A 12320-nucleotide genomic window follows, 5' to 3' on the forward strand; every position below is an offset into this window, starting at 1 on the left:
CAAACATTCTGAGATTGGGGGAGCCAGCGGGGTCCGTGAGTCTGCCACCCTCTGTCCCAAGGGAGGAGAGGGGGAGGCTGTTCCTGGGAAACTGTCACCCCCAGTGTGACAGTCCTGCTGACGGGGGAGGGTTGCACGCCTGGGACAGCACCTGGGCTCATGTGCGCTGCCAGTCCCCAGGTTCGATATCACAACGCCAATTCCTGTGTCCCCACCCAGTTCCTCCAGGGATATGTGTAGGGCCCGGTGCAAGCCCAGGCTGGTGCAGGACATGTATCATGACAGGTCAAGATTTGCCAGAGACACCCCTTGTCATCCTGAGAACAAGGGGTGGCATTTGCTAAAATGCCAAAGATGAGGCCGGCAGTGTCCAGACATGCACACACGCTGACGGGGTGCCTGTGACCCTCAGCTGTGCACCCGCCGCCTTTCAGCTGAGACGTCCACACCGCCTTGCAAGAAGAATCCCGACTGGCAGTGTTTGCTCATGTCTCTGGAGTGCTGCCTGTTCTGGGCCCTCAGCATCCCAGGCCTTGGACCCCTTCCCCAAACACAGACATATGAGTGAGCTGCCGACAAGTGAAGACCAGGAGGGAAAAAGCTCTGGCCCACAGTGTCCGTGTCAGTACTGGACAGGGACGTGAGAAGCACGAGCCCTCCCTCTGACCCATTAGGGAGCACGTGTCCTCCACCTGCTAGGACACCCAGTGAGACATGCGTCAAAGGTACAGGTTGTTTGCAACTTTTGAGAAGCGTTTCCTTTGGATTTTCATTGATTGTTGTAGTAAGGTATTAATAGGTATTAAAACCTCTGGCTACAAAGAGATAGATAAATAGAGCCAAATCATACCGATGCAGAAATTAACGAGGGAATATGTGGGTAAAATAATGAAACCATTGAAGAAGGTTTAAATGTTTATTTCCATGTTAAAATGATGTGTTACCCTGTGGTTAGAATATACCATTATGCTGGAAAATGAAGTCACTTTATTTCTGAAATATTTCCAGAAAAAAAAAGTAAAAGAAAAAAAATCCAAAAGTAATGCAGAGTAAGATCAAAACGTTCTGGCAGATTCCACCAACAATCCCAAGGTGAGCCAGGCCCTTTGCAGGCCTCATTCCCAACTCAGTGCATCTCGTGACATTAGGTCCCAGTGTTTTCCCATCATTGGTTTAGATATCGAGTGAGATGTCTGTACATTTAAAAGCTACAGGTTCGCATGCTTTTGTTTTACAATGTATTTATTCCAGTACACCCCTCAGTGTTTGAGTATATTGCCTATATTACATACAAAAATATCTGCTCTCCACATTTGAGCATCACTTTTCCACCACCCGTACTCTCTCTCACATAGCAGACGATAGGTGTTACGGCGCACACATATAATTTTGATGGAGGGGATGGCTGCTGGGTTTCGAAACCATCTATCGTGTCCCCGACAGAGACCACGATGGAGATCATTTCTGAGATGACGGGAGTAGAAAACACGAGGTGCCAGTGACGTGGAGGAACCACACGGGACCACGCTCTGCGGCCGCTGACCCTGGATTCAGGGTTCTGCTCGGAAGAGCCTGTCCCATGGCTCCAATATCCCAACCCTGGCAAGACGCCTTTCTGCACATGTGGAGCGAGAATGCGGATCAAAACGCACCAAGCCAGACTTCCCAAAACTTAAAAATCAGCGAGGTACACAATACGCCTACAGATGTGGTGGTGGCACCGACGTCAACCCATTGTTTCCCTGCGTTTGTGTTTACAGACAGGACCCCTCGGCCCAGAGCTTGAGGGTTACCTGCCCGGGAACCTACCCCGGCCGGCGAGAGTGCCTGGCAACACGGCGACGAAGTCGAGGGCTCCTGGGAGCGTCTGAGGTTTGCTAGGAGGACATTCTTCCGGGGTAGTTTCTGGGGAAAGCTTCGAGTCTTTTCTTCTGGCTTTCTCTCCAACACCACACTGTGTGTGCTTATTAAACTCCAGTGCTTTCTTGCGCCAGCTGCTCTTTGATCTCCGTGGCCGGCCAGGAAAGCACCATGTCTGGGTCCTGGAAACAGCGCTGTCACACACTGACCCCCCCGGAGCACCTGAACGGGCCACCCCATACGACGAACGATGCTCACAGCCCAGTGTCCCCTGGAGAGGCAAGCTGGCCTCTGTCCTGGGAGGAGTCTGAGCGTCCTGTCCTTGGGGGGGGTAGGGGCTCTGTCAGTGGTGTTTCTTGCAGGTTATGGGCACCAGTCATTTGGGTTCCTCAGCCATAAACACCTGGAAAATCCAAGCAAATGCATGGCCCCCAAGAACCTGGATTTCAAGGCTTAACAAGTGATATCATTTCCCCTGCTTTGTTTAAATATTTAGGGTATGGCTCCTGTTTGTTTTAAAGAACAGCTGGAAAACAAGCAGACCTGACCCATGGTTTCTAGTCAGCAGGAAATGTTTAGAGCAGAAAGAACTTCAAGGAAATTCTGTGAAGCTGAACTGTGTCCACACCGCTGACGGTCACTGTGGATGCCCACTAAACACTGTGTTCTCTGGCTCTCCACTATCCACATGTACACATGCACACATGTACGGGTACACACATGTACGTGTGCATATACATGTGTACTGCGTGGTAAAGGGAACCCTCTCCTCCACAACCTTGCACTTGACGTTTATTTTGTACTGAGTTTCAACATAAACAAACGAATGTGACCGTACAGAGCCTGTCCCCCTCAGGTGACTCTAGCTTGTCCCCAGGAGGCCACTTCAGTACAGCGGTCAGCTTCAGTTCTGCCGAGGACCCTGTGGCACCCTCCAGTGCCCCACAGTTTGCTCCCTGGGCCGCGTCAAGCACTCCGATCATGGGACATGCGCTAGTTTGGATGTTCCTTGATGATGTGACAATGTAATTTCCTTCGTCCCCTCCCAAACTCTACCCCTCCCAAAGTCTCACCTGACCAGGGGAAGGCCACCTGCTGTGTGTGACAAAGACTCACCCCTGTATCAGCTGAGATTCCTCAGTGTCAGAAACGAAATTCCCACTATTTCTGGAACGTTCCTTCCGGAACGAATCTCTCTCTGGCCCTATGCAGTGGCTTTGAGCTGCCTCCCGCCGAGCCCTTTGAACAGCAGTGGCAGCTTCTTTTGGCACCTGGGTGGCTCGTGCTGCAGGTGTCGCCATCTCTTTGCAAACTCCTTTGGAAGCTCACGCCTGGGTCTCCTGGCTTCACTCAGCCTTCGGACTGAAAGCATTTTGGAACTGCGCCAGCTTCATTTTAAACACAAGCTCAAGGGAACACCAGCCACACCTGCATCACCGGTCAGGTGTGCCCTGCAGCAGCGGGGGCGAGAGACACAGGCAAGAACCTTGTGACTGCTGTGTCATGGATGGGGGAGGCTGGGCTGTCTCATTCCCACGCACAGAAACCTACAAGGGAACGAGACATCACCTGTTTGGAATAGCTCAGTTGTCAGTCATTTGGTGTCAAGGAAATGTCTCCAATAACCTCCAGTAGGTCCTCTGGGCCCTTAAAATTCTGTTTCTAAGAGCTGCAAATGGCTTGAGAAAGCTTGTAATGAGACATATTAGTCCAGGGTCCATTTTTCCAGCTATCCCATCTTAATAAAAACGTTGTCATGGTTTCCTACTCTCAAATGCTTGCTTTGCTGGAGACCATTCACATTGTTCTTTGAAAAACATCTTTTATTTAAAAATTATGCAGGAATCATGCTTTCTCTCTCTCTCTCTCTTGCCACTTCAAGTTTCCAATGGCTATGGTTTTTCATCATAACTGCTTCTTGAGCTCTGAAACAGTCGTTTACTTTTATGAATTTAGGGGGAGAACCCAATTGTTTTTCTCCATCAGTGCACACCCTATATGGGTTTTCTCTCTGCCAGAGTCATGACTGAGGATATTTGGGGTGGGGGAAGAATCATTCTAGGGATGGATGGATTACTACATATTGCTAAATTAAAACGTCATTCTGCTTTTTAAAAAGGTTTTGTTCTGGTAAAATGGCACATTTAAGCGGAAGCAATTTCCTTTCTGTGCATATCAATTTTACATTTAGATTTCAGTTCGGATAATAAATTGTGTTGACCACAGAGCACTTGTAGATATACAGCTATTTCGAGGTCGTTTGCCCCAGAAATGCACTCCAAGAGTTCCCCAAAACTCTTCAACACAGAGAAGATAAAATAAATGTTTGTGGGTCACAACTTTTCTCCAGTTTTTAAGCTTACGTAGAAAACTGTACAGAGATGGCCCTCCCTCACAGTATAGTAATATTTTCAGTAAAATCCCGTGTCCCCATCTGATACAAGAAAGGTCGACAACAAAAAGGAGGAAAGACAAGTGAATAAGCTTCTTAGATGCTGCCCCTAAGTAATGAAGTTTGGGGAACTGGGGAAAGCCTGACCTGCACAGACACCCAGAAAAACAAGAACCAGGAAACCTCATGTACATCAAACAGGAAGTAACATGGCGTGACTACAACCCATGTGACTCAAACAGATCTCGGAGAAAAGAAGGAAATTTCTTTTCTTCGTGTTTCCAAAAGAACTTCCAGAGGTCAAAGGAACCAGGTGCAGGAGCAAGTGCATATAAAATTAATTAGCATCACGCATCACAAAGAAGGGCAGCTACACTCAGCATCTTTCACGTATGTCCAACCTCAGGCCAAGGGCAAGAAAGGTCCACTGTGCTTTAAAAGGTCTAGAAATAGAAAACTCACCATCAAGTCTTTTCTAATGCCGCACGGCCGTTGGTCACAATTTGACTAACAATGTCTGTGGGGTCAGGTTTACTGTATTTGAACTGAGCTAGTCCCAGGCAGCAGGTGAAACTGTTGTCTGAGAATTTCTCCTACATGTGGCTGTTTTAGGGACACTTCGCAGCTTCAAGCCCAGCTGCTCTAGCGCTCCGGACCTCTGATACCTACTTAGAAAGGGATCCCACCAGACCTCCACTGATCAGGCTTTGTTACATCACCCCTATTGCTGATCAAACTCACTGCTCCACCATTGCAAAAACAGAAGGCATAAAGGTGAATACAAACATAAGAAAGGAGTTTACATCTGGTCTTGCAGTCTTTCCATATAGTCTCTAAAGTCCTGGGAATCCCCCAGCCCCATATCTTGGCAGACCCACTTGATGTTGTCGTCGCTGTCGAACAGGATGGAGTTGGTGTACGGGCCGCCATCCTCGGGGAGGATGGTGGTGTAGGAAGTGAACTTGACTCTCTTCCTCTTTGGGCCCGATGGAGTGATAGGTTCATTTTTTATTTCTTTCTCATAGACATAGTCAGAAGGTCTGAGCAGTTGACTGTGGAAAGTCTTCTGGGAACTGCCATTCAGAAGGAAGTTCCTCTCCTCAAACTGCAGCCCCCTGTCCATCATGGTCGTGCACTCCTCCGACGGGAGCGTGATATCCACGGGGTTCTCCAGAAGTTCCACTTCATTCCCAAGCCAGACCCAGTCATGGGAGTGGGGGATGTTGCCTTGCTCACTCACAGCCAGTCTTTTGTGTCTGTATTTCCAAGCAAACGCCACGCAGTTGATTAAGAAGACCAGGACGGCCAGGCAGAAGACACAGAGCAGAGCATACATGCTGATCTCCAAGTCGGTGAGCCCCCTGGAGGTCACCGTAAGGTCGCTGGGATCATTGGTTTCCGGTAACTTCCCTGCAGTGGGGAAGCTTGTGAAGGTGTCTGGACCACCACTCTTGACTAACTTCTTCTCCTTTCTCTCCATGGGAGACTGTGGGGTTGTGCTTTTATTGGTACTTTCCACTTGGCCAACAGAGGCACCATGTTGGAACCATTCCTGAACCGCTCTCTCCTGGTTTCCTTCACGCTCTATGGAATTACCGAGGTGGCCTTTGTATTCCCGACTGATGCCCTCAATGTCATTGGTGCCCACTCGGTGTTCATCAGTGCTTGGTTCAAATTTGACCTTGACGTTTCCTTTACCCACGGCAAGAACGCTCTTCCTCTTGGTCTTCTGACAAGGTTCACTAATCATCATTTCTAATTTAATCAAGGGTCCTTGCCCTTCGCCCTCTGCAACCACAACCGGCCATTTGGGCTGAAGATTCGCCTGGACAGACACCACCATTTCGTCCAATGATGAGGCAGAAATAGAAAAATCCTTGGGATCATAAATATCTAAGGGTGTCACCGAACCATCACTGAACAAAATCCAAGAACTGATTATTGCTTCCTACGAGAAATGAAACCAAAGCGGTAAGTTAGAATCAGGTTCCCGCAAATTTGCAAATGTAAATACAATTTCCTATGTGATGTAACTTAAATATACAAACTGAGAAAAAGAAAACCTCTATGTTTCATCACTGTGAACAGCCCCTGGCGTGCCCTGAACAGGCAGCCAACACTGGCTCCCGGCCTACTGATGTGAGGAACATATAATATACATTAAGCGAATGCCTTCAAGTGCATATTAACTGACTGCATGCCATACAACCAAATTTGACTTTGACCTTTCTGAAAACATTTTGAAAGATCAGGCAATTTATCTGAATCAAATCCAGGTGCAATTCATCAGTCTACTGCTCCAGATAATATCACGTGGAACATTCTTTATTGGGAAGCCAATGCTGATGAAGCAAGAGACGCCCTGGCCAGAAGTGCTCGGGGAAAGATGCCCCACGACGTGCACTTGCTTGGAAGCCACAGTGCCCTGGTATCTTTTGAAAACATGTGGAAGTTGAACGATGGAGGAGCGTTTGAGAGGTGACAATCATTGCTATAAACAGTAGCCATCTGGTGCCTCTTTGCCATGCCTTGTTCAAGTACCGACAGGGCAGTTTCCATGTACCAAAAGCCATCTGCTTTGGCAAAAGTGAAACATGTGATCCTTTGGACGGGGTGTGGCAGCAGACACTGCCTAACCCAGGGAAGGCTGCTGTACAGCAGATGGCACACGGGCACGTGGCCGATGTATAGAAGCATGGATGAGGGAAACGTATCCAAGCCACGGAGCATGTTTCTCAGAGACAGGACAGACTCTGGATAGGAAGCAGGAAGAAGCTTCGAGAATCTCCAGTCCCAGCTACGAGTGCTCTGCTGGCCTCCTTTGCGGGATGTGAGAGACAGAGAACGGGTCTCAGTGGACCCAGGACAAAGCACTCTGGCATCTTACCTGCTGTGGGGCTTGAAGGACGTCCTGGGCCGCCACTGTTGAGACGATGGCTCTTCTGTCCGCCCTGTGAGGCTGCAGGGAAAGGGACAAACCCGCCACCAGCTGCACACCCAGGTCTGCGATGGTGACACGATCATCCAGGACGATCACCGTCTTCTCAGCCAGGATGGAGTCAGAGAGCGGCGAGAGGACCTTCAGAGGAAGCAAGAGAGCTCCAGTCTCTGCTGTACACACCATTTTAAACTCTTTAGTTGGTGTTTCCACCTACACATTCTGCTAAACGAAGGCACTTAACGGAACTTACGTGGATAAGAACTATGCTATTGTCCAATTACACTCGCCAGTCAAAGAGTCGTACAAGTATCATCTAGGTCCGTTTTCTTTCCTTTGACTCATTCCCTGATAATAGCAGTGTATTTTCCAAGAAGAGCTTGATTTAATTTAAAGGCAACAACTGAAAATCGCCCACCTTAGTACTAAGCTCCCCAGAGGAACATGTTTCCAACAGTTAATATGCAGGTGTGAACACGGCAGAATTCTGATAAAAGTTGCAGTGAGTGGTGCCTGGCCGTGTTCTGCTCGTCTGCCTCCCAGTGGCAGCTGGACGTCCACTATGGTACAATGATGACGTCGTGTGGGCCCCTGTGTCATCACTGGGTGAACTAGCCACGCAAGGTGGGAAAAGGAATGTTATTGTCCGAAGGGGCCGGTCCTCCTAACTCCTCATCTAGTTTGGAACTGGGGAGACAAACAAATGTGGAGGGCTACCCGGAGGCAGAATTTCTCGCCCTGTCCCCCGAAGATGTCCTGCCTGACCTCTCAAACCTGTGACTATGATGAGAAATCACTCGCATGAGTACGTTATATGGCGCACTGCTGGCCTGAGCATGGGAGAGTAGCCTGGACTCTCCAGATGGGTCCAGGGGAGTCACATGAGCCCTTAAAAGCAGAGCTTTCCCTGGCCAGTGGCAGAAGGGGAAGCCAGAGAGATTCAAAGTGTGAGAAGCACGTGATTCAGGCATTCCTGATGACGGAGGCGGCCACAGGGGAAGGAAGGCAGGTGGCCCTGGGAGCGGAGGCGCCCTGTGCTGACAGTCAATCCTACCCCAGGCGGAAGTGCATTCTACCAACATCCGAGGAAGCAAATCCTCCCCCGAAGTCCCCGCACGCGGCCAGCCCGGCCACCACCTTGATTTCAGCCTTGTGAGACTGAGCACAGAACCCAGGCCTGGACCAGAACCCAGCTCACCTGGGCTCCTGACCCAAGAACGGAGTTACTAAGTTAGTGATGCTTTAAGCTGCTACATTTGCAGTCATTTGTTACAGAGCAATAGAAAAGAACACAAAAGAAAACATTTAATCCAGCTTTGTCAAAAATTAACTGTGGCAACACCTAAAGTAGGACTTAAGTATGAGCGGTAACATTTAAAATTTTTATTCACCAACGTGCTGCACCATTTCTGCATACTCACCCTGTCCAAATTGGCTAGAAAACAGTTTTCCTGTTACCATAATAATAATATAGGGCACATTTAGCTGTGGATTTTTTTTTTTAGTGTAAATATATGTTTTTTAGTGTAAATATTTTGTTTTCAAAAACATCTCATCCACTGTTCAAGGTATAATACAGCTAAATGGTTATCCCGCCAGGTTAGGAAACTCAAACTAGCTTCCACAGGTTCTACCCTTTTTGTATCAGTGATACATAAAAATCAGTTCTCACACTCGGGAAACGCCGCTTCCGCGGTGTTTCATTTCGCTTGGACTGGTGAAAGAAATTCGGTAATTTTTGGGAAATCTCTCTAAAGTGTAAAAATTAAGTCGAGTGTCTATCCTTCACACCGGTGAGCACTCCAGTGCGGCTTCCGAGAGAGTCACAGGCACATTCCCCGACCCCGTCCCCCTCCCCGCAGGCACCGTCTCCCTGGAGCTCCTCAGTACACACAGGGCAGCGGCCTTACCTGCACGGTGGTTATTCCGGGCTCCCGCCCCACCAGGGTCCTGCCATCCTGTAACTGGGCGATTTTCGGCTCTTCCACCTTCATGAAATCCGCCACAAGGTCGGTGATGTCCAGCTGCCAGTCGGGGCCCAGCATGTAGCTCAGCTGCCCCACGTCGGGCGCCTCGGCCACGAACTGGGCGAGGACACGCACCGTGGCGTGCTGGTACTGCAGGGAGCAGCCCCTCCCCTTCCTGTCCTCGTCCTCCTCGTCGTCGCTGTCTCGGGTGGGCCTGGGACACAAACACACCACCGTACACGTCACCGTGGTTAGGAAGCCTCACCGAGCGCGCGTTCCACAAGCTCCGTGACGCCCCGGAGCAACGTGGGCTGCTTCCTTCCTGTCGCGTCTGCTGCCGGCCGTTCACTCCCTGCGGCTTCCTTCTTTCATCCCACAGGCGTCTGTGGTGGTCACTGGGGGCCACTCAGGCTGCCACCCGCTGGGAACATGGAAGGCAGTGCAGGCCGGCCTGGCTCGCCCAGACCCTCCGGAGGCTCAGCCCCTCCTGCGCTCTGGAAATCTGCAACCCCAAATATATCCCCACGTGGAGGTGACGCTAAACCTCGGTCTTGTGGCGGGAAGGGCTATGTGGGACCTGCTTGCACTCCTCCCTGGTGGGCACCAGCGAAGTGCTTCACCCCACTTGGGCCCAGTCCCCTGACCTTTGAAGTGGAAATAAGCACGACTGCCCGGGACCTTCCCCCAGGTGTGCGTGAGGCTCGAGTAAGTCCAGGTGTGACAATGCCTCAGGGGGGCCCTTCCTCTCTGGTTCTGCTATTCCAGAATCTTCCCCTGGAGACCAAGCTGCTCTGTATCCGTTTGTGAGAGGACCTTATTTGGTGGCTGCTGACTAGCCTGTGACCTCCAGTGGGTGGGAATTTGTGTCAGGAGAGAAAAGGGCAAACACCCACAGGCACTGAGTCAGACCCACGGTGCCAGGTCCTACTTGATGTGCCCAGGTCACAATGAGAGCTGACATAGTTCAGCCACGTGCGACACGCCAGCCACACATTCGACGTATTTAAACTCCACAGAACGCCAGGGGGTGAGGGCGTTTTATTGTCCTGATCTTACCGGTGAGTAAATCAAGGCACAGAGAGGACGCAGGCACACAAGTGGTTATCGAGAGGTGGGGCCCAAGCCCAGGCCACTGTCCCCAACTGTTTGTGTCCCCTCCCTGTTTACAGCTAATTCCATTCATGTTCACAACGACAACTTCCTACTTTCCCATGAAGAAACCACGCCCCAGAGCGGCTACTATGTGGCCAAGACAGCTGGTGATTAGCAGCTATGGAACAAGCTTCAAACATATCGTTCCACCTGAAAGGTCTGAGGGCCACGTAATAAGTCACAGGAAAAATTTTCGCCAGCACCGTAATAGAGCAATTTGAGTTTCTCAAAGTGAGGGGTGAGTATCCTTCCTGGTAAGTGAAAAGATTTTAGAGGGCAAAGGGACGTGGCATGGAAAACATTGGATGGCATAAGGAAAAGTTATTCCCATTTTATTATCCAATCCTTCTGATTATGTCACAGGGAGTGTCTCTGTTGGGTGCCGTTTGCCTCCCACCAAGACCAGGCCCCAGGAGCCACAGACCCACAGAGCCCCCTCTCCCCCCCCCGGCTTCTCACCTCCTGTTGGGGGCCACAGGGACCCTCCATCCTTTGATCTGGCTCAGCTCCGTGTCTGAGATCTCGATCTGCAGGGGCAGCCTGGGCGCCCAGACGGTGACGGTTAACTGGGAGGTGAAGTGCTGGTGGGTGAAGTTCACGATTGTGTCCACTTTGCTCTTCATCTCCTTCCCGTTCACAAACACGGAGTCACAGTGGTTGGACACCTGCGGGAGGGGGTGGAATCCTGAGATGCGTCAGCAGGAAAAGCACAAGGGAAAGCCAACAATGACAGTCCACGAGCCACAGGGGCTCCGACGTATGAGCCGCCAAGACAACCAAAGGAGCGTGACTTCACCAACAGGCAATTTGTAGGCACTAATTAGTGACAAATACTGATACACAGACTCCAGGAAAACCGTTTAGTATTATGAAATACTGACAAAACCATCAACATAATTTAACGGAGTCACATAACCTTTGTTGCCTTTTTCTGTGGGTTTTTTTCTTTACCTTACCTTTTTTATGTACTCAAACCACCACTAATCAAACCTCAGGTGTGACATATTTCATTCTGGCACCATATTTCAAGCAGCATAAAAGGTACCTATGTTACTAAAAAAAAGTATATACCTCATTCAAGCCATAAAGGGGATCTTTTCTGAAAAACCAAGGGAGCTTTGCACAGATTAAAACCCTCATAGGAAAATACGCACAAAATGCATTAAAATGTGGATATAATTATTTTTGCACCATTAAACTATAATTTTGCAGAACAGAAGCAAGGATGTAGCATTTTGTTATGGTCTTAGACTCAGCAGGTGGGGGTACCCTTTTAATGTTCATCCATTAGCAGGTTACATATTAGACAATTTAAGCCCCATTTCACTTCACATCTTCTGGATAAGCAAGTAAAATGTTGACGACTTTCTCTCCTGGGCCATCAGGAAAATGTCAATTATTGGTGGAGGGACCCAAGGTCACTTCATGTGCAGAAGATTTTACAAAGGTAAAATCATTCACCACAGAATCACAAAACTGCAAGGGGTCTGTGATCTTACTTTATAGATGAACCTGAGGCCAGTCAGTGAAGGGATGAAACTGGCTCAAGGTCACATACTATATTTAGGGGTGCCACGTGGGCTGCAGGCAGGGCACCCCCACTCGGCCCTGAGTGCCACCAGGAGGCCTATTTTGCAAACCACAAATGAGGACTTATTTGTGACTTTCTCTTCCTCACCTGAATTTGTACCTGCAGCCCAGGCCTCCCTTCCAAGCCTCAGGTACACACACCCAACTGCCTCCTTGGCATAACCAGGCAAACAGCCCAAGAACAAGGGCAACAGTGCCAACTTCCAGACTCAAAGAGCAAACCTTCATGTTTGATACAAATTATCATCAATCCCCCAAAATGGCACCAATGTGAATTTGCTCCTAGGAGAAGAAAGAAATGAGCCTCATTCGTTGTAGAGTGAAATCAAAGACCAAGGAGAAAAGAAACAACCTGAGGGCCCATCGATACACTAATAGATAAAGAAGATATGATACATACCAGGGGTGCCAAAAAAAATGT

General features: G+C 49.4%; 1 protein-coding gene across 2 annotated transcripts in view; it reads right to left on the reverse strand.

The window, feature by feature from the left end:
* Positions 1-840: 840 nt before the first annotated feature.
* The window catches only part of TMEM132B (transmembrane protein 132B), a 274830-nt gene continuing 263350 nt past the window's right edge, over positions 841-12320 (reverse strand). Inside the window, exons 6-9 of one of the 2 annotated variants that reach the window (XM_033098164.1) lie at positions 10769-10974; positions 9101-9371; positions 7140-7331; positions 841-6200 (exon numbers count right to left, since the gene is read on the reverse strand). In XM_033098164.1, coding sequence (XP_032954055.1) covers positions 5052-6200; positions 7140-7331; positions 9101-9371; positions 10769-10974 — 1818 coding nt within the window. In that variant the 3' untranslated portion in view covers positions 841-5051. The remainder of the gene's footprint in view (positions 6201-7139; positions 7332-9100; positions 9372-10768; positions 10975-12320) is intronic. The other variant, XM_033098166.1, reaches the window with a different exon arrangement.

Source organism: Rhinolophus ferrumequinum, chromosome 25 (genome assembly GCF_004115265.2).
Source record: "Rhinolophus ferrumequinum isolate MPI-CBG mRhiFer1 chromosome 25, mRhiFer1_v1.p, whole genome shotgun sequence".
Taxonomy (NCBI): domain Eukaryota; kingdom Metazoa; phylum Chordata; class Mammalia; order Chiroptera; family Rhinolophidae; genus Rhinolophus; species Rhinolophus ferrumequinum.